At 40.5% G+C, this 26,647-nt stretch overlaps 2 protein-coding genes across 2 annotated transcripts; one reads left to right on the forward strand and one right to left on the reverse strand.

Moving 5' to 3' along the window:
• Positions 1 to 66: 66 nt before the first annotated feature.
• Positions 67 to 7,814, reverse strand: wdr83 (WD repeat domain containing 83). The gene is made up of 10 exons (XM_049571352.1): positions 7,677 to 7,814; positions 6,072 to 6,186; positions 5,836 to 5,956; positions 5,537 to 5,642; positions 5,331 to 5,379; positions 4,971 to 5,097; positions 4,246 to 4,313; positions 4,018 to 4,126; positions 2,302 to 2,416; positions 67 to 755 (listed from the first exon to the last, which is right to left on the reverse strand). The coding sequence occupies exons 2-10, from the start codon at positions 6,172 to 6,174 to the stop codon at positions 600 to 602; spliced, it is 954 nt and encodes a 317-aa protein (XP_049427309.1). The 5' UTR covers positions 6,175 to 6,186; positions 7,677 to 7,814; the 3' UTR covers positions 67 to 599.
• Positions 7,815 to 7,942: 128 nt separating this feature from the next.
• Positions 7,943 to 16,072, forward strand: wdr83os (WD repeat domain 83 opposite strand). Its single transcript, XM_049572346.1, has 4 exons — positions 7,943 to 8,096; positions 9,365 to 9,470; positions 10,461 to 10,558; positions 15,662 to 16,072. Exons 1-4 carry the CDS (start codon positions 8,047 to 8,049, stop codon positions 15,726 to 15,728), a joined length of 321 nt encoding a protein of 106 aa, XP_049428303.1. The 5' UTR covers positions 7,943 to 8,046; the 3' UTR covers positions 15,729 to 16,072.
• Positions 16,073 to 26,647: the final 10,575 nt, after the last annotated feature.

A 26,647-nucleotide genomic window follows, 5' to 3' on the forward strand; every position in this document is an offset into this window, starting at 1 on the left:
TCAAGACCTAAATCATATAGATGATTCTTATGATTCACTCTTGAACTAAAATTTGTTTTACATCCAGATACATCACTTCTTTAACTCTGTACAGTTTGTGTCAGCTGGTATGTTGCTTTCCTCCCTCAAGAATTAAATCTTTGTACAGCTAACAGTCATAAAAACAGACTCATCATCTGACTATGAAGTTAGTTGTACCTGAATGACCGCTGTGTAGCTCACTTCTGACCAAAATGAAACTTTCCCCCAGTGGCCATTTACAAGTTTTCGTAGACTCTGAGCTGCTCATGAGCCTTTCATACTTTGTGATGTAGTTTTATGTTTTCTGATATTCCTGTTTTGACAAACTTGATATCCTGAATAACCTCATCGCTCCAGCATGGATACTTTTCACTGGACCTAAATGTGCTACAGATCCATTTTCAGCACCAAACCTCCAACGACCCTGTGTGTACGGACACAAAAATTAAATAAGATGTTTTCATGCCACTCTAAGAGCCGTCAGGTTTTAAAATTTATGTCTGCAGACTGCATGTTATCTGAATAAAAAAAAGGAATCTTCTCAGCATGTAAATAGTTTCTGTCTTATTTCACCATCTCTATGTGGCCATCACATCCTCCTCCGTCTCCTCTGGCTCTGCCCCCCACACCTGGACGCGCCCCTCCATGGCCGTGAGGAGGCAGGTTTCTGAGGGGTGGAAGGACATCGACTGGACAACAGCTTTCCCCACTGGCAGTTTCAGGGACAAGGATCCCTGGAGGTCGGAAATACAACAAATGCTTTCAGTACAGTCTCTATAACCTAAGGTCAGGGGAGAATAATTATACAGACATCATGTAGGTGCAAGGCTATCAAAAAACAGCAACACCTGTGCTCTAACTCCATGACATAATGAAGATAATATTTTGATCCTACGTGGATCTTCATGAGGTCAAAGTGTTTGAAAAGTTGAAACCACACTTATATTTGTATATAATGCACACCAATTGTCTGACAAGCTCTATGGTGGCACGTGTGGTTAACCATCTAAACCACTCAGGGTGGTGAAACAATTGACAACCAGCAATTCAATAGAGTACATAGAATATACAAAGAAAAGGGTACATAGGGAAAAATCAGTAATACAAAAACCATACTACAAAATGTCAAGCATCTATCTTAATTAATAAAACATATCAAAATGTATCGTTGCATTTATCAATCAACATCACCTGAGTTAAGAGGCAGAACAAAAGACGTCTCAAATTCATGCACAGTAATTGGGTCTTAAACATCCTTTAATTACCCTTAAATTTTCATTTATACAGATATGTGTGTCAGGGTCTATGAAAACATATATACGTATAGCCACAGGGAGAGCCCGAGAAAATGTTTGATCTCACACTCCTGATTCAGACCTCTGGGTGTAAGGGTCTGTAGGGTGACAACGTAAAAACGTCTCTTTGGAGTAAAGGAGGATTTACATCACCTCCTCTTCTCTAAGGTGTTTTCCCCCCTCAAACTTAGGGTTAAACCACATTTGTTTAAAATGCCGTAGGTTTGCTGATTTCAAGACAAAGCTATACTGTGTTCACGTGCTGGTGGGATGAACTGGGAGGTTACAGCTGCTGTTCTGCATGATAGAGAGTGACTAAGTATTGGTGGAAGTTTGCACTGTATGACAGCTAGCTCGCTCTTTTGTCTGGGTCTGTCCACTTAAAGGTAAAGTATCAAGTATCATCATGAGCAATTTTGGGGTTCAACATCTTGCCCAGGAATACTTTGGCATGCGGACTACAAAAGCCGGGGATTGAACTGCCCATCTTCCAAGAAGACAACCCGCTCTACCTCCTGAGCCACAGCCACCCACTCATACAAGATTAGTCCCTTTCAGTCATCACTTATGGCCCACTAGAAGTGTGTGGCAGTGTATTTATCTGCACAGACTCTGCCCTCTGTCTGTATTTTCTTATTTTCTCCTTATCTTGCAGAGGTTGGGACATTTCTGGGCACAGCCCGCAGGTAAGGTCAGGACCTTATAAAAAGGTAGCTACCAGGTGCCAGACAGTAAGCAGCACACATCCAGGAGGAAGCTATGAGAATCATGGACATGGTGCCAAATGAAAAGCAAATAAAGTTAGGCCAACGACATGCAGAGCATGAATCGAGTGTGAATCATGGGTTGGCTTTCACTTTCACTCACTGACAATACTGTTTACAAATAGTACACAGACATAGTGTACCTTTAAGTTCTGTAACATGCTTATGGCGAACCCATTATGTTAAATGCACTCTGAACATGAACGTAACCAGACACTTACCTCCACCAGGTCCCAGCAGTAGACGTGTCCGTCCTCTGAGCAGCTCAGGACATGGGTGTCTTTACTGGACAGGCAGCAGTCCAGCTTATAGCCCTTCATCTTGTGCCCTGTATATCTGAGTGAAACACACAAACAACAAAAACACCATAACAATAGGCATCTGAAATAATATGTATACTTACATATACATGCATATATACAACCAGTACAGGGGGTGGACAAAATAACAGACACACCTTTACAATCATGAATTGTAATGTAATGTAATGTTAATTTTTGATTGTGGCTGTGCCAGAATGGTGTTGACTCTTGTTAAGGGTTTTAATCATGTTGTTGCAGTCATTGTCACAGGGTGACTACAGGTATCAGACACTTAATGACTTTTAAGACTTTTTAAGATCATTTTTAACCAAATTTTAAAACAGTTTTCAGACAAATTATCATGCTGTTATTCCAGCATTGCAGGTAAGTATAAGTAGTACATATGTAGTCCTCTGTGAAGATATTTATGTAGGAGTATAATTACTAGAGTCAGGTAAGGGCATATGTAAAGTAAAAAGAAAGTATAAGGTTCAGTGGTCGGTTAAAAGACTTGTAACATCAGAAATGTGGACTTTAATGATGAAGAACTTGACAAAAAAGAGATAAAAAGGATAAATTAAATGAGATAAAACTAAGTCCTGAGACCTAAAATCGAATTTAAGACCTTTTAAAGGTCCAGTGTGTAGGATTTAGGGGGATGTATTAGCAGAAGAGAAATATAGTATGTTTTTCTTTAGTGTAGCATCACATGAAAATAAGAATCATTGTGTTTCCGACTCCAAATTGCCAAGCAGCGCTGGAGAAACACTGATATGTAGCATGAAACTGCTTTTAGTGTTTTTACTGGTTAAAATCACCTGCTCCGGGGGAGGAAGAGACCTCTGCAGATAATTCAACTCCTGATAAAAACTGCCTGAACAATGAACACTGGAGGAATTCTGACCAGGAGAAGTTTCAGCTGGTTGTAGTCTGTAATCCTCACAGCTACATGCCACAAAATCCCCCTAAATCTTACACACTGCTCGTTTAAGACTCATATAAGGACCAGCAGACGCCCTGTGTCCTGAGGTTTTGTTAAATGGTGGGCTAAGCTGATTTAGAGAGTTAAATATAGCATAAACTGCCATTTGAACGGCAATGAACACCGAGTGTCTTCACATGTGCAGGGGTATTCTGGTTATGATCTGATTTTTGAAGTGACCCAGTTATGTTCTGCGCCTGTAAACATCATATCCTGGTTTCAGAAGCCCATTGTTGTCTTTGTGCTTCCAAAATGTGTTTCCTGCTGTAAGAAGACACTGTTCACCACAGTGTACACTGAGTCATGTCCTGTTTTCACAGATTTTAAGTTAGGTGAGATATAAAGAGAAATCACAAGTGAGCTGCTTTGTCCCTAAAAGGAATTAAAAACAGGAAACTTTTTCGCACAGCAAGACGTGTTTTACTGTAATCTAATTTTCACTTGGGGTCATGCATTACCTGTTCTTAATGATCAAAAAAAAAGATAACTTCCCAAACATTCCTGCATAAAACCTCATCAGTGAGGTGTAGCATCATCGTGTGCCAAGTGTTACATTTAGATTTTTAAACAAAAACTGCTTTTGGATCAGTCGACTAGTGAGTGAAACCATGATGGAAGCAAACCACACTGTAACGAGACTGAGCAGCACTCACTCTCCCAGCATTTCCCCGGTGCTCTTGTCCAGCAGTCTGACTGTTGAATCCAGACTGGAGCTCAGAGTGCACTGACCATCCTGACTGAAACACACACATGTGATGGGACCTGGAACACACAAACATACACACATTACAGGCTTCTGCTTTTTCTACTACTACCACCACTAATAACAACAGTGACAGTAAATCTCAAAACTCCTAATGAATGCTGAAAAGATTACTCACTGCTGATGAAGTCAACGTGCAGCTGTCCCATTCTCAGGTCGTAGCGTCTCACTCTGCCATCCACCGACCTAAACACAAGACAGTTGTTCTCAAACAGTTCCACAGTGAAATCTAAAAATCTAATCAAACAGGAAGAGGAAAGGAATGATAAAACTGGTGATACAGATTGTCCCCTAATCTGCTTCCAGTTCAGTATGATATGAGAACTGCAAAGATTAGTAAATTAATCAGTCGATCAAAAGAAAATTAATCAAATATTTAGATAATTGATCATTCGTTTCTCCCATTTTTTAAGGAAAAATGTCAAAATATTTGCTGGTTTCAGCCTCTTAAATTTGAGATATGCCTTTATCTTGAAATTCTGTGTCACTGTCAAACAGCACCAGGCAGATAACAGCAAGCAGCCAAAGTAAACTTTTCGCACTTAACCAGCTAGTTACTTATGAATTTGATGTGTTTTTTTATCTTTAATGGCCAAAAGGAAAAAAGAAAGGGATGGCAGCTTCTTCTGTAACAGACTGTATCAAATGGTCTCATGATATCGCCTCATATCGATTGCAAGCCACTGAATTGAATCAAATCAAAAGCATACTGCTGCAGACTCTGTGTTATCAGGAAATATCTTATTGTCGTCTAAAGAACTGATATAATATCATATCTTGTTGAAACTACTGATCTACACTTCAACTGGCTTCAGGGGCAAAAAGTACGTCTGCTGTACTGACCCGGTAAGAAGCTCATGTTGGGCCACCTTCAGGCTGCTGACGCTGTCCCGAGCCTCGTCTAGAACCTGGATGGGCTCAAATCTCCTGGATCTGGTGTCCCAGCACCGAACTGTCCCATCCAGGGATCCTGGATGAGGAGAAAACACACACACACACACACACACACACAGACAACAAATAAACACATTTACTGAGTCAGTAGTCAGCATCAGTGGCCATGTGTTAGGTAGAATTTAAAATAGATACAGACAAAGAAACTTATTAAGACAACTCAATGTTCGAGTGGAAAGATATTTCACATAATTATCCCAGAAAATACACGATGTATATACTAAGTAATATATTGTGCATTGTACTCACCAGACAAGATGACAGTTGCCTCCTCGTTGAACTGGACGCAGTTGACTTTCTGTCAGCAGAAAATTTGAGTAAGATATAAAAAACTAAAAGACGGAACAAAAGTGTGGAGACACAAGAGAACAAGAGGGAAGCGATGCAGGTGTAAAAGCTTCTTAGATGAACATGACAAAATAATAATAATGATAATAAATTAAAGTTCAACTGACCCCTGCGTGACCTCTGAGTTTGCGTGTGACCTGGCCTGTGGCGACGTCCCATAGGATCACTGTCTTATCAGAGCTGCAGGAGCAAAGATTGCTGTTGTCATAGGAACTGTTGAAACAGCCAATGAGAGACAAGCATGGTTACTGTTTGCAGGGGGAGAAGATCTCTGTAGCACACCTTTACAGCATTTTTTCTTTCTTCATATGTTTACAACTTATACTTCTTTATCATGCATGTTGATCCTAACATACTAATGACCCTTCCTGACACATTGTGAGGGAGGCTGTAACAATCCTCTCACCCATCGGCATCCAGAACCTCGTATCCATGTCCGCTGTAGGTCTTCAGCAGCGTCCCTCTGCTCACACTCCACAGCTTCAGAGATTTGTCACTGCCACAAGACAGCAGGTAGTTCCCATCAGCTGACCAGACAGGCAGGGAGACAAAAGCAGGTATAAGCCAGTGACATTTCATGGACTTATGTTGATGAGAAGTGTCAATATTAGGTTGATAAATATTTTGGCACTTGACTCTCACCGTTGAAGCGAACAGCCCTGACGGCTCCTTGCTGACAGTCTATGGTCCTGAGCAGATGTTGGGGAAGCTGAGGAGCCTGAGGTCTGGGCTGAGGGAACGCCATGACATCACCTGTCTGGTAAAAACACAACACAAACATATGAGCCACACTGACAACCAGTGGGGGAAAGCAACTAGGTGCATTTACTCAAGTACTGTCTGAGTGATTTGTACTTTACTTTTATGCCAATTATTTTCCAATTTCTGCTACTTTACTTATTTGTATTTTACTACATCTCAGAGGCAAATATTGTACTTTTTACTCGACTAGAATAATTTAATTATTTTTAGTTACTAGTTACTTTGCAGAATCAGATTCATGATATTATATAGGGCTGGGCGATATAGGGAAATTCAACTATCACAGTAGTGTTTGACCAAATATCTTGACATCAATATCATGACAATATTTTAGGGTTGACTACTGGTGCTTTCACAAAAATATTTACACAATGAGATTGTTGTTACATTATCACAAGTAATGTGGATATAATGAATAAGGGGTTAAAGGCAAATAAAACATCTTGAATAGTTTGGTAAGTTCAGAAAATTACATCACTTTATTGTTATGCAACAGCGCTTAGAATACTATGATATCCAAAATCTAAGATGATATCTAGTCTCATATCACAATACTGACGATGATGATGACAATGATGAATTATTATAGGTTAAGATAAAACTTTATTAATCCACGGGGAAGTTAATGAGCGACCCAGCTGTATATAAAATAATTAAAAGTAATCTCATGTTTATGTGCTGCAACACTGAAGTAATGTACGCATTAATGCACCAATAATTATAAATTGACAATAAAATATATTTTATTCTGTTCTGGATTGTTCTGCATAATGACTAGTTTAACTTTTGGTACTTAAAAGTACAAAAGTATTAAAATAATGCAATTTAAGTAAAAGTTTAAATCCAGGACTTCTACTAATGTTACTTTTACTTAAGCAGAATATCTTTTTTCCACCAACTTCATTGAACAAAGGTAAATATTACAGAGTCAGACATCGCAGAAACAGCATATTGTCAAAAAGAAAAGACTGACACTAAATAATAAGAACAAACATGCAAAATCAGAGACAAAATCATTCAGTAGACAAACCACCAAACTGGTTATGATGATGTATGGTGGATACACTTTTGTTAAATTTGGATTTGTGTATATGAAATTTACCATGCAGGATTGTGAGCTTTATCATAAAATTCAATGAATTAAAATTGCTTTCAAAAAAAACAATAACATCTTTGAGACTGATTGTCTGAGTGATTTGATACTCTGTAAACACTGCTGCACAAGCTGTTAACAAGCTAAGTTAGTACTTCATTAGCTTTCTCAAAGGAAACTAGTTGAAGCTGCCAAAGAAACTACTGGAGTTACGGAAGTTTAACTAGCCTAATACATGTTGGTCTAGCTAATACTTTAAACGGTGGTTTATTTAGAAAGAACTAGCTTGTTAGTTTTACTGAACAGAGGACAGCTTTATACACCATGCTAGCTAACGTTATTCATTTCCTTCTCACAGGAGTTTTCCAGTGCTACTTAATTTCTATACCTACTTGAAATGTTTTATCCCGAGTTTAATTTTAGGGGAGCGCCATGTTGATATTCCTGTCGCGGCTAATATAATAATAATAAGTTTATCTTCAGTTTGTAACCATCAGCATCTTCCATTCATTTTACCCATCAAGTTTGCTAGAACGCGCAATGCACACTGGGATAAAATATACCTGTCAAAATAAAAGTTCAAAAACCTTCCTCCCGTGTCACCTTTAGTTTACAGATTACTTTACGCTCTTATTTTGAAACTCACCGGATATGACTACTCCTTACTACTCAATTCATGAAGACTCCAGCTCAGCTGTCTGTCTGACCGGGGTTTAAATTTCTCAATAATAAACCACCACAAGGAGGTCGTTTTAACACACCATGGCGTCCAACAACATGTCAGACCCCAGGAGACAAAATAAGATTTTAAGGTGAATATTTTATATGTCAAATTAGAACTTTTTGTAATGGAATTAGCTAACCACATTAGCTTGGTTGACGTAAGCTAACAGCTAACTAGCTAACCTTTAAGACAGTTCATGAGCATAACTAGTTTAAGAGGATTAGCGATTAGTTGATTTAACTGTGGGGTTTCAACACCACCAAACACCTAACAAATAATTATGATTTCCTCATATTTAGTCGACAATAATCTGTCACTAAATAGTTCATATTTTAACACAAGGGTTTTGTTACACAGCGTGTCTGTGCTATTTGTCCTTGCCTTTTGCCCATGACGGTCAGTGAACATATATTTTCATGGGCTTCTTGAAGCTTCTTTCATTTTTGTGTGAGACTACAGAACACTTAGCTCCACGGGCATGACAGTTAACCCTTGACAGTCTTTCTGACACCTTCACAGACTCAAAGATAATTGTAGTCCTTCAGGTGCTATTAAGTCGACTTAATACTATGTGGTTGGTACCTATGACCACAAATTTGATCTGGGTGTCATAGTTTGGGCTAGTCCCTTTGGTCCCAGTGAAATGAGATCTTAGAGTAGTGTACTTCTTACTAGTGTTATCACGATACTGCAGTTTCTAACTTCAGTAACTTATAGCAGCTTGAAAAATATAGATATTCGATACCACTTTCAGTACCGCGTTAGAGACATACAATTGAATTACTTTTATCAAAAGATAAAGATAACAATTTGATATTATGATGGCAACAACTTTTCTTGTCATGGTTAGCAGCAGAAAACAGCTGAAAGACTATGGCAAACATTAACAATAAGACAGAGTGCATAACGTGCAGCTGGTGTCAGTGTATCTATACAATGGAAATGAATACTCAGAATCAGTATGTATTAATAAATCAATATCTTTGATGCTACTTTCCACGGTGAAATGGTTTTCCCAGTTTAATGTGGAGGAACTAAATTGGCCTGCAAAACCCCTGACATCAGCCCCATCCAACTCATCTGGGGAGAATGGAAATGCCGGCTGTGAGGCAGGCCTTATGTCCTTACAACTCTTCGGCTGAATGGCTGTAAATCTCTGCAGCCAGGTTTCTGAACTCTTATGACCTTCCTAGAAAAAATGGTCTGCTATAGCAGGAGAGAAATGTCCATCCAATGTCATTTTGGAATGATTTTGTAACACAACACAAGACTAATTGTGTATAAGTGGATCTGGCGTTAAGAATTAAGTTGTTGTTACAGTGTGTTTTTTGTTAATATGTGTCTACGGTGTTGCAGGTACAAGCCCCCAAGCACAGAGACCAATCCCACACTGGAGGACCCCACGCCAGACTACATGAACCTGCTCGGCATGATCTTCAGCATGTGTGGACTGATGCTCAAGGTGACCTACACACACACACACACACACACACACACACCCTCACACTAAACCTCTCATCTCCCCCTTGTCCTCTGCCTGTGTGTGTGTGTGTGTGTGTGTGTGTGTGTTTGTGTGTCTGTACTAAAGGGGTGTTGCCCCTGAATGGTAGACCTTGGTTCAGCTCAATGGTTCCATTTAGAAGATTAAAGGTAAACTCACCTTTTTAGATGAAAGGATGAAGGGCAGCTTTTGACTTTGAGCACGAAGGACACAATAAACAAAACACAGAGGGGACAGCAGCAGGCTCATGTGGCCTCCCAGTCCAATTGTGGATCACTTGATTAATTGATTGTCTTTCCATCAACAAAGTAATACCTTGACTTGTTGGTGTAAAACCTTTTTTCCCCAAACAAAAAGCATAAATTATTTCCTAAAAATACCTTTCTTAGGCAAAGATGGGCAGATTTGGAGGTTTTATGTCAGTGCAGGAAACACAAAGCACTCTCCAAGAACTGGATAATGGGGTTAGTGGAGGTGTCTAAAATAATGGCAAAACCCAACAAAATACTGTGTGAATATCAGCCACAAACAAATAACTATCAGCGCCACCCTTTGCCTTCAGAAAATCTTTATTTTTGGAGTTCTGTTGTCCTGTTTAAAACATTGTGTGGGTGATGCACCGTGTTACGCCTCTTTGTATACCTGTCAGGGTACATGCAGTTTCCAGATGACACCACTTTGAACTGAAGGTCATCATGTACTCATTGATTCAGTGCCATTTATCAACTATGCTTGCTTTGTTCATCTATCTTCAAAGTAAACTTCAACTGCTGAGCCTTGTTCGTCTTTGCAAATACACTTTGCCCGTCTCTAAACGTCCGTGAACTGGCAAAACATCTGATGTATCATTAAATAAATGGGTCCCATATATGGATATATATTTTGGTCTTTTTAATCTTGCACAACATTGTGTAGTTAACATTTGTAACCTTTGTGTTGTGTATGTTTCAGCTGAAATGGTGTGCCTGGATTGCAGTCTACTGCTCTTTCATCAGCTTTGCAAACTCCAGAAGTTCAGAGGACACCAAACAGATGATGAGCAGCTTCATGTGAGTATACAGCACTTTATTGTATACAGGATATACTATGTGTGTGTCCACTTTGTGCATTTTTACATTAGTGTGTGCTGAACTTAAATACCTACAGACTTAAATACCTTGTATTGTACCTGCACTGCACCAGTACAGCAAAACACATAGTTACTAGTGTTGCACAATATACACAGAAGATCATAGAAAAGAAAAGAAAAGAAAAGAAAAGAAAAGATCATATTGCAATTATTTTGATAGATATTGTGATATGACCCACAATTTTAGTGGGAATGGCAAGTTATGATTTGTAGGCCGGTGGCCTCTCAGTAGCTCCACAGTGCTTTATTTATAATGCTATGTTGTGACACATTTTCCAATGTGAATCCAATGTTCTGGATGAAGTGCTGGCTGTCTGCTCTTCAGGAGACAGTTTGAATTTCTGTTTTATTTTGACTAAACTGGAGCTTGGATGTAATTTAGCATTATAGTTTATTGATTTTCCACTGGGAAGGCACTTTCTGTGTACTCCTGATGCCGACCCCAAGCCTGGATAAATGGTGAGGGTTGCATCAGGAAGGCCATCCGGCATAAAACCAAATCAGTCAAGGCCCGGGTTAGCAACAGCCGCCTCTGGTGCTGTTGACCATCAGGGTGCCGGTGGAAATTGGACGACTGTTGGTCAAAGACCATCGAGGGAGGCAGATGATAAGCTGTGGAGACCCCTGAAGGGAGCAGCCGAAAGACGAAGAGGAAGTTTATTGATTTTCAGTGGAACTTATCTTGAAGACTCGATCATGGCAAGTTATGCTCTTTGGTTGCGTGAGATTGCGTCGTCGTCGTCCTCCGCTTATCCGGGTCCGGGTCGCGGGGGCAGCAGCCTCAGCAAGGAAGCCCAGACAGTCCTCTCCCCAGCCACTTCCATCAGCTCTTCCGCGGGAACCCCGAGGCGTTCCCAGGCCAGCCGGGTGATGTAGTCCCTCCAGCGTGTCCTGGGGCGGCCCCGAGGTCTCCTCCCGGTTGGGCATGCCCGAAACACCTCCCAAGGGAGGCGTCCGGAAGGCATCCTTACCAGATGTCCGAACCACCTCAACTGGCTCCTCTCGATGTGGAGGAGCAGCGGCTCTACTCCGAGTCCCTCCCGAATGTCTGAGCTCCTCACCCTATCCCTAAGGTTAAGGCTAAGATTGCTATGATCTGAAATATCTGTTAAAGTAAAAACATTGGCTCTAGGTAGAGCACTTGCCATGGATATATTAAGAGACCTCAATACAGAATTGGCAGCAGGGCTCCATTCGTTCCTACAGAAGTTTCTCAGTGGGGCATGAAGTCCAAATCACTCTGTTTCCGTGGTATGTACTCACCCAGATGATAGGTGCTGCTTACACATCATTAGGCCCATAGAGCAGATGCACTAGAGACTTACAGCTGAGCAGCCAGCTTCTGGTTTAGAGCTCCACTATCTTGAATGGAGTTAAAATAATTTAATCTTGCGGCTCTTTTAGACTTTCCAAATGTTATCTGCCTGAATGGATTGAATCTTGATAGCGAAATGAGTAATTTTGCGGGGGTTGGGATGCCAAAAAAAAAAATTACCCACTGGTTTTAAGACATCTCTTTCCCAGCATAATTCTATGGGGAAAAGTCTTTTTGGCCCAATTGCATCACGCAACAGACCCTGGAAAATGCAGTACCAGCGACTACAAAAATTGGTCTGACAGTCCGGCACACTACGTGGGGGCCTGGTACTTGCTCTGTATGAAGTGAAGACTCAAGCACATGGGGAGAGAGGACCTACCTGAAACATTTCTCATATAACATATTAACCTATTTCTCCTCAATTGTTGTTGTTGGTCAGCATCTGTAAATGTAAGATGTGAGGGTTGGTCTTAATGGTATTTGTGCCTTCTCCACTGTGATTGAACGGCTGGGTAAAAAGTGACAGTGACGAGCGCAACATTTTTTCAAAGCTGAACATTTTTCAGCATTTGGCTCTCACAAAAAAAAAAAGTCAAATGGGAAGCACTCAGTGCCTCATCAAGCTGCTAGCGTTTTTAGCGTAGCGTAAATATGTGGCAATCCCATTCGAAGAATTAAAAACATACACTGGCGTAAAGAAAAATAGCTTTGTTGGACATGGCCCCTGTATGTTGACATCAGAAAAATATTCTTGTCAGCATGCTAATAATGCATTTAACCATTTTGTCCAGCACACGACTCCCCCTGTAATTGGCATCAGTGTATGCTCACTCAAAGACTTTTAATTCAGACAAATTGTGAAAATGTTTATTGTCTCAGTTATTAGGGATGTGGCCCTCTTCTCTGTTGCAGAGGAAATGGTGTTCACATTAAAGTCTTCAATAATTCAGCTTTGAATCTGTAGGTTAGACTGGCTTCTGTCTGCCACTGAGACTTGAGATGAGCCAACTCTAATGTCCCAAAGCTTTTAACTGTGTGACCTCCAGGGGTGGTACATTTCCATTTGCTTAGTACTACAGTAGGGCACTTGTCCAGGCCTCGCAGACAGATTTGCAATGAGGAAAAACCTTCTGGTCCATCGTCTAGATGAGGTTGTATTAAAGACAAGCTTGATGCACTCATAGTTTAGTAACGCAAAATGTTTGGCTCAGCAAGTAATGTCAGACGATGAACTTAATGCACCAGGCTCGTGTGCACAGAAGCTGGTTCAAGGCCAGTTTTAGGACATTTGTTAAGAGCCAAGATATGATGTAAGTATCCCTGTGTTATTTAAAGGTGAGTGCCTGTACAGGATGAACGAGCTGTGGAGGGCAGGTATGTCGTTGAGGTTATCAGGTGAACCGTACACAGACACGTTTGGATGAATCGACCCCACAGTTTCTTCACATGACTCAGGGATAAATCTTTATACCTGCATCTGCGCTAATCAGCCCTGTGCTCGTTGTGTCATTATACTCCAAACTTTGTCAGCAAAATATCCCACTGAATAATCGAATGGCAACTGGAGTGTGTTTTTGCTTTGCAGGCAATAAGTATAATGTAATTTTACACAAGCCACAGAAGCACAGGTGCTCATGAACCGCAACAAATGCAAACAAGAAAGGAAATTCAAAGGTAGCAAAAGCTTTTGCCAAAGTCCATGGCTGTCAATCCCATTTTGTAAAGTCTATTTTTTACTTCTCCAGACTCAGACTGCCTTGGAATTTTGTTTCTGAATGATTCTTATATATTCTTTACTCGTTCAAATAATATTTTACTGGCAAAAAAATGACTTTCCCCAACATTTATGGCTCATCCCAATATTATTCTGAACAGGAAATTCATTACATTCAGGTCAAAATGAAATGAAAATGCCTTCTATATAACATCCCTGACCACACTGTGTACTTATTTTACAATATATGAAAAAAAAAAATCTAAATCTTTTAACACTGAGCATAAATGAGCCCTTACCCCATCAGGGCCTCACTGTTATGACACGCCCACTTTTAAATTATCAGATCAGTTCCTCACAACGTTATATCTTGCCTGTCTATCCTGATGCTTGTACTACAAAGCAGGATTTGGAGTTAGCGAGGTGACTTCAGGGTTAACTCTGGGTTTTCAATACTTCATAGCTGGTTTTCCTTTTGCTGGGATAAATCATCATGGTAACTTGTGCTGAACAGCTAATCTGCTCCAGAGCAGGTTAACGCCACAGTATGGGATCACAGCCTGTTAACACCCGACCTCTGACCAATCAGATCACTGAATAAAAAATCTATGGAGAAAAGTCTGGAGGGACAAGTAAAAAACAAGTAGCCTTTACACTGTCATAGGTCAGTAGAATGGTTTCATTGTTTCACTGATTTAAAACAGAGCTTCAAACAAACACAGATTGCTTACAGCACTAAACACATGATTTTAGCAGTTTTAAAGGGATAGTGCACCCAAAAATGAAAATTCAGCCATTATCTACTCACCCATATGCCGAGGGAGGCTCAGGTGAAGTTTTAGAGTCCTCATAAAACTAGAGATCCAAGGGGAGAGGGGATAGCAGCACAACTCCACCTAATGGAGGCTGATGGCGCCCCAGATTCAAACGTCCAAAAAAATTGAAACAGAGAGGCAGTTAGAGCTACAGACTACAATGAGGCTAAAAACAGAGTTCAAATGACGTTTTTCCAAACAACTTTTTATGTCGGGCTTCAGGACACTTGGATCACTACGGACGAGCAGCATGGAGATATTTTGTGGTTTCAGTTATGTGTTTTTGGACGTTTGAAGAGTTTTGTTGCTACCCTCTCTCCCCTTGGATCTCCGCAAGAGATGTGAGAACTCTAAAACTTCACCTGAGCCATTTTCCGTTAAAAGATTACAGAGTGTTGTTTACATCCCACGCCACTGACAGTTTACTGTCTCACAGTCGCAGACACTTTTAGTACCATTTCATCTCATATGATATGGAGCAGCCTACTTCATTCATGGCTCTGATGATGCCACTCGCAATTAACACCCCCGCCTCTTTCACATGAACGAATTTGTGGCTAGAGAGGAAAACCCAGAGTTTACTGAACTAGCTGATGACCAGCTTGGTAGTACAGATTATCCAGACAGCCAGTGTTAGAGTTAGTCAAGCCAGATAAGGAAAAGACATCCTGGGTAAGTAGAACTGGCTTCGTTGTACAGGCATCTGTTTCACTCAGAAATGTGTCACAATGCTGAAGCTAGATTCTCGTGAAATGCCATTTCATCTGGAGTTTAATGCAACCAATTGTTCAAGAAATACTCTTTCACTTTGACCTTGAAGTGAAGCCGGGCTGCTGGCTGACTATTTTCAATTCTAGATAAAGATTAAGTGACAGTGGATTTTTTTTGTACTTTGAATGTAAATAAAGTGCCAGGGTAGGATCTCCCAGACCCCCGACAGAGGTTTGAGTGAAGCCACAAATGTCCTCAAATCCTAGAAACGCCCCTGTATACACCTAATCTGTGTGGGGCTGCTGGTTGACTGGTTTTGCCTCATTCATTCATCTTATCTGCTAAATATTATTAACGTTTGTTTATTAACGTGCCCATGGCCTCCTGTCACTTTGTATGTTTGACCCCAGGCTGAGCATCCCTGCTTTACATGATGTTTTCTCCCATTCTGTATGCTGTCTGCAGGTTGTCCATCTCAGCAGTTGTGATGTCCTACCTCCAGAACCCACAGCCAATGTCACCACCATGGTAACCAAGGGCCAATCGCAGAAGAGCACAGAAGTGAATCGCGGATGCTGGAGTGGGTGACAAAACAGTTGATTGGCCCCCCTGGCCATTGTTGAGTAAAACCAGAGACGAAAAGGAAGATAATATGATAGAAAGAGAAGAAGAGAGGAAACAGTTGACCAGGAGAGGTGGACAATAAAGAGGACACTACGACAGGAAGATCATATAAATTCTTTGACTTTGTCCTCATGTTTTTCTCTTTTTAACCTTTTCTAAATTTGTTTGTTGATGAAACAAAACTGTAAATTTTGCTGTTTGGCTGATCTGATGCAGGATGTCATTAATAAAGTTGTACAATTTTAAAAAGAACTGCCAGCGTTTCTTAGCCTTTGGAAGAACATGTTGATGTCATGCTCTCATCACACTGAAAGTTACATTGTTAAGCAGTAGATAATATAACTTGTAAATACTGTTTGTGGCAAAACCCTGAAGCTCCATTCTGATTTTGTGAGAAATAATAGGAAGTGTCTTAAAAGCAAACACTAGTGCCTCTCCAAGTAAAGCTGCCCATTCAATTCAATTTACTTGATTTCATCAGGATAATTTACTCAGTGTCGTTATTGCTTTTCGGGAAGTCCAAGGTACGTGTATAAAAACAAACAGTAAGGCAATTTAAACACATTGAGCGATTGGTACAGTCTGTTGATCAAGAATTCTAGGTAAGTATATCCTCATCATTTTTTCAAACCTACGTGACCAACACATGTTGCATGTTGTGCACCATAGATAAATCTTGACTAAACTTGATGTAGCACTTAAAACAGTGCACTTGGTTACATCAGTGGTTCTCGGAACTTTTTAAATATTTTTTTCCAGCCAACTACCTCCTGACCAGCACACGATTTTTGGTAGAGAAGCCTACATAAAAAGGTCCAACACAGTGCTGAAATGTTAGTGTCTGATTGACTGAGCAACAACCTTGTGACTGAAAAATGCTTAAATGCTGAAGTTCAAATGTTCAGAATTCACTAAGTTCATGGCAAAGCAATTTTTTATCATCATGCAGTGACACTAAGTTGCACTGAGCTGCATCTTTTTGATAAGTTGTACTTACAGTTTAGTGATATAATTATTTGAGCAAGTATACATGACTGATACATACATTCCCCATTGAGGAAACACTGGATCACAGCATATGGAGAAATACAACAGATGAAAGTGGGAGTGCATTGTCTTACCACCTTTTGTTTTTCATATTTTGTTGCTTTTCAACCTGAAATTAAAGTGGATTTTTATTTTGATTTTTTTTTGTAATGGAACTAAAAAAAAAGTAGACAAAGTGAAATGAAAAAAAGGGCACTCAAACTCCTCCACCACGATAAGGTGACGGTTCTCGGAGGAGCAGTATAAAAACAATTTAAAAAAATAAACATAAAAATCAATTTAAGTCAAGTCTACATGTGCTCAATCTGAGAATCTGAATCTGACATGATTTTTTTATTTTTCATAATTTATATTTATTCATTCATTTTATTCTTTTAAAAAAAAATGTATTTCACCTCACCAGTTAATCACCAAATAAATCCCAAATAAAAATCAATTTAAACTCCAGGTTGTAATGCAACAAAATAACAGAAGCCCCAAGGCAGGTGAGTACTGTTGTAAGGCACTGTACAAGAATAATGTAAATAAATCATCAGAGAAACAATAAGTTTTATTAGTAAAACTGTCACTAGTGTAAAGTTAATCTTTTTTAACACAAGCTTTCATTTATTTTATTTTTTAAATTTTTCTTTTATTTTAGGTGTTTAGTTTTATATGCAGGAAACATGTAAACAAACTTAGGAAAGTAAACAACAAACTATAACAAAGAAAAAGAACAACAAAAAGAAAAAAAAAAGACAACTCTTGTGTAACTTATCTGTGAGCCATTTTCAAGATGTTCCATAGTCAGGTATGATTCAGAGTGCAGGTAAATGATAGGCGTACTTAATCATTATCATCTTTAAGATATGAATGGATCCCACATGCTCAAAAATCGATTGGATGCTTCAGTGTTGTAGAACTGAATTCTCTCCATTTGTATGATTACCGTCATTTCGTTGAGCCATTTCCGAAAAGGGGTTGGGGGGTGTATGAGACTTCCAACTAATTAGAATCATCTTCTTGGCAGCTACCGTTCCAGGCATCAGTGCCAATTGTTCCTCAGATGTACGAGCTTTGATTCATTTCATTTATGAAGTGCATGTTGCATTACAGTTTTCTCATTTGCTAAAAGACATTTGTCGATTCAGACGTGACTTTTTTAAAACAGTTCACACACAGGCCTGAATTGAAAGTCGCTGTAAAATGCTCTGATACTCACAAAACATTAACATTGTCAAACTCATTTTAGTTCATGTACCACACACACAGCCCAGTTTGAGCTCAAGTGGGCTGGACCAGTAAAACCACTTCATAATAACTTATAAATAACAACCCCTTCAAATTTTTCCTTTTTTTTGTGTGTGTTAAGAAGTACCTTATGAAAATGTACAGCTCGCAATATCCTAAGAAAAATATGTGCAAATTCACCAGTATGTCTCAATCTTTCCACATTCAGTCAGTCAGCTACTCACTGTCATTACATGTGCATTTTGTCATGATTTTCCACCAAAGTGGAAGCTATTGAAGAAGCAGGTGAAATCATCCCCGCCTTAAAAACCATTTACAAATCTGAAGTTTCGTCAGCGGTTCCACCCAAACTGTTTAAAGACAGAAGTCTGATACAGATAATTTTGTACTGAAGCTGCTGGTTGACAATATGTTGCACACAACATATTCTCACTCCGACCTCATCACATATTGACGTTTTGGTCATGGACTACCGCATACGATGTGCAAGGAACCCTGGGTGTGTTCTGTCTGTTACATGCATTGTCTTCTTTCACGATACCACTTCAGTTTTCACAGGAAATTTACCGTTAATATACAGTCTCTTTCAAAATAAACGCACTATGTCGTGCTACTACGTTGACCTTTTTTTCCCCTCCAACAACAAACACATATGATTGGGTTTAGGCAACAACAACACATGGTTAGGTCTAGAAAAAAGAACAGGGTTTAGCTTTAGAATCTTACGGGACGGGAACACCTCTCTCTCAGGTGAAAGTCTGTGTTTGTTGGACCTAGCCACCATCCCTCCCACCCGCCCCACTAGCACTTTCGCCGCCTTAACTTTCGTCCTTGTCCCCCCTGATGCTGCCAGGTGCAGTTAAACTAAAATGGCAACCAGCTGCGTATCATGCAGATGTTGAAGATCAATTTTTTTCATTGGTTTCTGATGCCATTGATTTTGTCGACTTCAGAGTGAGACTTCTTCAGCACAATGTTCAATATCTTCAAATATGACCACAGTAAGTATTTATTGTTAGTTCTGAGAGCTGTATTCTGATCAGGGTGGAAAAGCCTCTAAAGAAGCATTTTACACAGTATCTACTCACTGTTTAAATTGCTCCTGAAACCTGGTGCCACTTAGCCTTCACAAGTACATCACTATAAGGTGTCCAAAGTCATCCACTGGGCAGGACTGAACCCTTTGGCAGGCTGATTCTGGCCCCTGGGCCGTATGTTTGACACCCCTGCTTCAGAGATTTGTAATTTTTATCAGCTGTGAACAGATGTTTTGTGTAATACAGTTCATCCGTTAGAGTTTATGGTCCCTCTGTGAGATCTGTGTTAAGTGTTTGGAAAATGAGTGTGAAAAATGTGTGAAACCAACAAAAAACTGTGAACTCATTTGCAAGAGACGACTTCTGCTGTGCTAAAACAGTGATGATAAAGATCAAGAAGATCCCAGTTTCATTTATCGTGTCTAAGCAATCGAGACAAACTGTGAGCCCATTTCACCCACAGTAAATCATGAGATCATACAAAGGTAGTTTTCAGTCATCAATATCAGGTATTTATAAAAATAGTTGCTCACAGGTAACCCTGGATAAAGAACTGGAGCTGGCTGCACAAAACACCTTAGGTTTTCTCATTAAGTATGACACTTAAGACTTTAATTCTCCTTAGCTGAGGTACTTAGGAGTGTTGCACAGAGTCCCCTTTGAATGTTTCCTTAGTTTAAGGAAAAACATTAAGGCATTCACTGCATTGAAAGAGATTTTACAGCCATCACATTCTACAGTCTCCATGGTAACTGTTCATTCAGTTGCACTCACACTTTTAATACCTCAAGTCTTTTGTGCAGTAGTTTAACTAACTACATGATTCCTTAAATACAAGACCAAGATAATGAGAAAACCTTAAATACTTAAGTGAATATTTAAAGGTGACCTGGAGGAGAGGATGTGTTTTGTGCAAATGATTTGATTTTAAGAAAACCTTTACTCAGACTTTAAGGAAAATCTTAACTTATTTGTGCACCCGACCCCTGATCCCCTGTCTAATACAGAACTCTTCCATATTGGGGTTTTGAGTGTGTCCTCCCATGTCTTGTGTCGTGCACACAGCAGCAGACATTGTGAGAGGTTTCCCTCATCATCTCTGTTACATCTAGTCATCAACCACACACACACACACACACACACACACACACACACCTTTAGGTCTATCCCCCTCCAGGCTCTTTTCTTGCAAAGGCGCTGCTCTTTCTCTTCTACACCACATGCAGACGCACACAGCACTGACTGCCTGTGTGTGTGTTTCTGCCTGCTGATGACGGAGAAGTAGCTGGGGAGTCAGCTGGATGTGAGACTGATTTAGTACCATATAACTCATGTCTCCCCAGGCCTGGCTCTGCTGCAGCCATGCAGCGTGTGTACCCTGGCTGCTTGGCTCGCAGCCATGCACGTTTCAGCAAACTCCAGTGGATTTCTCCTGAGTTTGTCCTGACGCACACTGCTAACACTCCTTTTTTTGTGAAGGTGGGGCATTTAAACAACTCCCTTTATCCCATTGTTGTGTGTGTGTGTGTGTGTGTGTGTGTGTTTTTTTTTAAATTGGGTCTGCCCTAGTTGTAAGGCTGCATTTGTTGTTGATTGCTATCAGAGCAGAGGATATTGAATTCGTCCGCAGTTATCGTCTGCATTGATCGCTGGGCTGCGTAATTTGGATATTAAAAACTGTCACAGCTTGCTGAATGTAGATCTTAAGTTCAGCGGGTGACGGGCTGGAGGCGATTTTAATTAAATCTAATCTCCATATGCTTCAAATCTGCCCAATGAGAGCAGAGTGTGGAGAGACTACTATGAAACCAGCCTCCCTCTCACTCTGTAACACTAGAGGGCACAACAGCATCACAAATGAGTGCTTCTTAACTGAATCCTAAGGAAATAACATGAATCCAGTGTCTGAGGCCTCCACTGATGTGTTAATCTACTGATGAAATGCATTAAAACTCCTCTAGAATAATGCTTCCCCCAAACATGTCCCAATGGTTGGTGAAATGGCATATTTCAATTATATTATTCATCTCTTTATTATGTTTCTGGCAAGCAGTCTGAAGTTTTGAGTGACTCCTAAATCAGATGGTTCAATAACCCTTCAAAGGTCCACCATAAGAGCTCTGCTGCTCCCTCTGCTCAAATTTATAACTTAGTGCAAATAATCTGATTTTGTTTGGTCCCTTTGGAGGAAGCCATTTACCTGCAGATCATTTACAGTGTAAATTATGCCCATTTTACCTTAATTTAGTGAGTTCATAGCAGTGAGTGAGTGCATTATGTTTTCTTCTGCTTAGTGACGTGGTCTTTGTGAGTCCCCTGACTCCTGCAGGATGACATGAATGTCTCTTCCGGTAGGTAATCTCTCATGCCACCTTTGAAACATCAGCCTTTATGAACAAGGAATATCTCGTATACTCCAAATAAAAATGGCAAATCACAAGGAGAATGTAAAGTAGACACAAGCAAGTCTAAAGAGAGTTTAACTCAAGAGAGTTGCATTTCTCTGTTGAATTATGTTTTAGTTTTTACACTAGGCTTAATTACGACCTCTGAAGCTGGCTATAAAATACATTATAATGCATATTTAAAGGGACAGTCCACCCCAAAATCAAAAATATGTATTTTTCCTCTGACCTGTTGTGCTATTTATCAATCTAGATTGTCTTGGTATGAGTTGCCCAGCTTTGGAGATATCGGCTGTTTAGATATGTTTATGTCTATTTTTCGTTCTACCAAACTACAGCCACCAACCGTATCACTGCGCAGGAGGGAACATGCATCTAGTGCAGCTCAGCAGTCTCACCCTGTCACAAGCACAAGCCTCTCGTTCATCAGTAGGCCCACGCTTCCTTCTGCATGGTGATACAGTTGTTGGGTGTAGTTGGGTAACAAAAAATAGTTCCTACATGAAGCTGCTCACGACATGGTCTGTGGATTATCTTGAGTAACTGGGTCATGGTTTCTGGAAAAACACATTGCTGTTGAGGTCTTCAAATGTATTTATTTGGTGCTTCGAGTACCACAAGCTGAGTGCCATCTAGTTCCATTGTATTGGAGAGAAGGCCGATATCTCCAACACTCGACAACTCACACCAAAATAAACCAGACTGACAAATAGCCCTACAGGAAAGAGTGAAAATATGTATTTTTGATTTTGGAGTGAACTGTCCCTTTAAAATGTTATGTCAGGGGTAACATAGGTTGGTGTCAGACCATCATAAAATATAAATACAGTCACATAAATACACATTTACACCTTCAAGTGTCACTTACATTTTCTAATCCTTTACTTGTAACCATCCTCTGTGGATACAGTCCACTGCTTCCCTATCATTTCCCTGCATTTTACATTTAAGCATACAGCTGTTGCATGACACAGACTTTCAAAAGCAGACTCAGTTTCATTCGTCTTGATCCACTGAATGAGGAGGCAGTGAAGGGAACAAAGGTCTCAGTCAGTAAATAACCCACTCTCCCTCCTCTGTAGCTCCTTTATCAACAGCGAATGAGCAAAGGCAAACAGAGTTATTATTACACAGAGCTGAAGATGCTCCGGGGTCTGGTGATACGGCTGTAGTTCAGTAGTGAGAAAAAAGTCCTAAAAGAACAGCTCACAACAAGGTCTGTCTGTGGATTATCCTGAGTGACAGGTCATGACTTCGAATGAGAGACACTGATGTTTTTTAAATGCACTTTGGCACTTTGAGCACCACAAGCCGAGTGCCATCTAGTTTTATTACACTGGAGAGAAGGCAGACATCTCTACGACCGATATCTCCAACACTCTGCAACTCGCACCAGAACAATCTAGATTATAAACAGCACTAGATGTAAGAGGGATAATATGTGTTTTTGATGTGGGAGAGAACTATCCCTTCTCTGAAGGGGAACTTGTAATGGGACCCTGGTATCTGACGCTCAGAGTCTCTTATTAGCTTTAACTGCACTACTCAAAAAAGAAGAAATATTCATCTTATTATTTTACTCTGCATGTGTCGGATAAAGCTCAAAGCAACTTTGACTCAATCAAACCATGTCTCTGACCTTTCTGACTTAATTGGGATGAAAGGCTGATACTTTGTGTGAACGCTTTACAGCCTGCTCCTTCGTTAAGGGAAATGGAAAACAACATCGATGCTTACACATTGCTCGGATCGCCATCATAACAAGTGAGTAGGGGTTATAGCCGTGCTCGTCACGTGGGGCTTGCTCACCACTTGCTTGAGATTTGAACCAGTAACATTTCAGACCTAACACTGTATATAACACCATTTAAGATGTGAAAGGTTTACTGTATTAGATTTACACTATGGCTCCCATACGGCACAATAGCCTCAACACTGCAGCCTGTGTCACTTCTGAGTGTGTGTACTTGTGCCTGCATGTCTTGTGTGTGTTGGCTGAACTCCGGTGAGTCTCTGCAGTAACAACCAGGTTGCTTTCTGCGCCCTCAAATTAGGTTAAACTGTGTTGTACCTCTGCAATATTTGAATCCCCTGTGTGTGTATGTGTGTGTGTGTGTGTGAGAGAGAGAGAGAGAGAAGGTGTATGCATGACTACAGGCTTTAATTTTCAGGAGCAAGGTGTTATTATTGGACGTGAACACTGTTGGTGGGAAGATGCTGAGTCGGGCTTCCTCTGTCAGGCTGTCGTACACACACACACACACACACACACACACACACACACACAATAGTGATGCTTGGCACATAACATGATACACAAAGCCTGAAAAGCCCTACAGAAATGCTAACACATTCAAATGTTAGTGTGCACAGCAGATATGAGGTGAGTTTTCAGGCTGCTCCGCTGTTTGAAGTTGAATTTTATAAAAAGAAGTCCTATCCCTGTGACACTGGACCTGCAGCTTCAGCCCAGTTGCTTAAAATGATCCTAGTATTTCTCTATCGCCCTCCTAATCTCCTTTCTTACTCTTTTAAAGACACACACCTGTGAATGGGAAACTGCTGAACTGACTCGAGACAGAGAATTCATCATGACTGCCTGCCAAAACCTGCTCCACCAGTGGAGGCTGATGATCTTTGTCAATCATTGGTTAAATCAAGTTTATTTCTTGTACTTGTTATATTTTAATATCTGTACATATCTGTGATTATTATGAATAATTATAATACAGTAAGAAGTGCCTGCTTTGTGACATGTTTTTGTGATGAATACATGGGGCGATAAGATGAGCATTTGCTTCAAAATGTATTGTTTTTACTGTATTTCAGATAAATTTGGAAACTGTTTATGCATTTTAATGAATACTATATAGAGTGTGACAGATGTCTTAGCCTGTTTATATTGTTTGTATTTATTTGTATTTTGTATTTGAGCAGCATCTCTCGTGATAAAGAGATACTGATTTTAACTAAACCAGTTAAATAAAGGAAATATATAAATAGTATTACAATTGTTTACTGTGGCAGAAATTTGTCTTTGGCACGTGTCAAGTTGAGTCAGTTCCAAATTTGTCTCAGCGATAATCTGTATAGACACTCTTTATCTTTAGCTCCACTATTTGGAGAATAGAAAACCCAAATTACTATTCTTAGGGGGAACTCAGATCTCCCTCTCTTGGGGGAAAGACATGACAGTGTGCGTTGGTGCTTCAGCAGCATTGACAGTCACTTCCTCTTCTTTAGGTGCAAATTGATTCAGCCAATTGACCTTTCGCTAAGCCCCGCCCCTTTGTGATGGTCCGACAAGCTGTCAGAGTAAACATGGAGCCCACACTGTAACTAACTGCACTGCCTGAAGAAATGTTATTATATTTTTTGGAAACAGTGATTCCAGAGAGAAGCAGACAGAGGGGTCTACAGTCTGTGTTTGAAGGATATATCCTGAATGTCAAACTGACTCAGCAGCAACAACAGGTTAAAAAGACAAAGATAGTTAGAAGCTAAAGCCGAACTATAGGCTACAGATCACAGTGTAAAAGTGAACCACCACATCACTGCTGATCGCCACACAAGACAATGAATATAAAGGGAAACTTTGCTGATACTGAACCAGCTGTGTGGCATCGCAGTGTGTGCACATGAACAGTGTTTGGCTTTGCCCCCGTGCTGCCAGCACCTGGATCTTCGACGCTGGATGGGCAGGGATCTCTGAGGGAAGTCAAACAATGTTCATCCGCACACACTGTGATGACACAGAGCTGGTTGAATATCAGCAAAGTTTCCCTGCTTCCCTTCACTGGTTCCTGTACAGCAGGGTCGGTCTTTGTTCCACTGTTATAATCACTACAAAGCAAAAGCAGCATGTGTATACATTCAGTAGGCTATATCTTCAGTAGTTAGCTAGCTAACCCTACACTTTTCAGGGTCTGATTCTGGTTTTGGAACAGGGAAGAAACGTATATATCTTTTTCTAACGGCGTCACACTCCGAAGTTGGCAAAATCTGGCACTTGGGCAGCGAAACCAACAAAAAAAGTGTCCTTTAATGTCGGCATGATTCATGACAGGTTGCCATTATAGTTTAACGGCAACCTGCTGTGTTCAGGGTGAAATGGGGCGAGACAAGGATGACAGTTAAGGTGGCGAAAGTTCGAGTGGGTGGTGACGTGGGTCCAACAAACACCACTTTGCACTCTAGAAAGCGTCACGTAAGATTCTACAGCCAAACCCTGTTCTTTTTTCCTAAACCTAACCACTTCCTTTTGTTGCCTAAAACCAACCATGTGTGTTTGTACCGACATAGTGCATTTAATTTGAAAGAGACTGTATGTAAACATTAAATTTCTTGTGAAAACGGAAAGTGTATCTTGAAAGAACAGAATCTGACACGGTGTCCCAGAACATCAACAACTGACGCACCTAGGGTACCTTGTATGTTGTATGTGGGCGTGGAAAGTCCTATCCCAGCTGAGATTGGGCGAGAGGCAGGGAACGCCCTGGACAGGTCACCAGACTATCACAGGGCTGACAAATCAGACAACCATTCACACTCACATTCACACCTACGTTCCCAACCTCTCCAGGTAATGGGTGTCATTAATACACGATGTGTCCCAGGCACAACATTTAGCTCCAAATACACAAAAGCAGCCTGAAAATGAAGTAAATCTGAAACTATTGCATTAGAGTCAATGGAGCACAGCTGTGTTGTTCTTGGACCCTGGTCTGAGCTAGCTCGATGCTCGGTGTGATTGGCCAGTCTGCGTCTGGGGGCGGGACTTTGCAAAGGGTCAGTGGTGTTTAGTTATGGCACTAATTACTTAGAGGTACAACCCCCCAGTGGGACCCCTTTCCCCTCCATTAGGAGCGCCCCTGCTCTTCTCTACAGTATATAGGCTATGCCATATGATATAAGTTGCACAATTGATTTTTTTCTTCTATCAAGTTGATCTTAATATAAATCAAGAGGGAGATGAGCCAGGAGTGTGAGGGGGAAACTCTCAGATAGAGACAGAAAAATACGAGCGAGTGAAGGGGGAGATGATGAAGGGGTGGAGGCAGAGAAGTTGGAGGCAGTGACAGAGAGAGAGTCCAGTGTGGTGGATGAGG

The sequence above is a fragment of the Epinephelus fuscoguttatus genome, linkage group LG3, assembly GCF_011397635.1.
Source record: "Epinephelus fuscoguttatus linkage group LG3, E.fuscoguttatus.final_Chr_v1".
Taxonomy (NCBI): Eukaryota; Metazoa; Chordata; class Actinopteri; order Perciformes; family Serranidae; genus Epinephelus; species Epinephelus fuscoguttatus.

Coding starts and splice junctions, on each gene's coding strand:
- wdr83os (XM_049572346.1), top strand. CDS start 8,047: ATGGCGTCCAACAACATGTCAGACCCCAGGAGACAAAATAAGATTTTA. Junction 9,471..10,460: donor TGTGTGGACTGATGCTCAAG/GTGACCTACACA, acceptor TGTATGTTTCAG/CTGAAATGGTGTGCCTGGAT. Junction 10,559..15,661: donor CAGATGATGAGCAGCTTCAT/GTGAGTATACAG, acceptor TGCTGTCTGCAG/GTTGTCCATCTCAGCAGTTG.
- wdr83 (XM_049571352.1), bottom strand. CDS start 6,174: ATGGCGTTCCCTCAGCCCAGACCTCAGGCTCCTCAGCTTCCCCAACAT. Junction 5,643..5,835: donor GAGGTTCTGGATGCCGATGG/GTGAGAGGATTG, acceptor CTGTTTCAACAG/TTCCTATGACAACAGCAATC. Junction 5,098..5,330: donor GGCAACTGTCATCTTGTCTG/GTGAGTACAATG, acceptor CTCCTCATCCAG/GATCCCTGGATGGGACAGTT.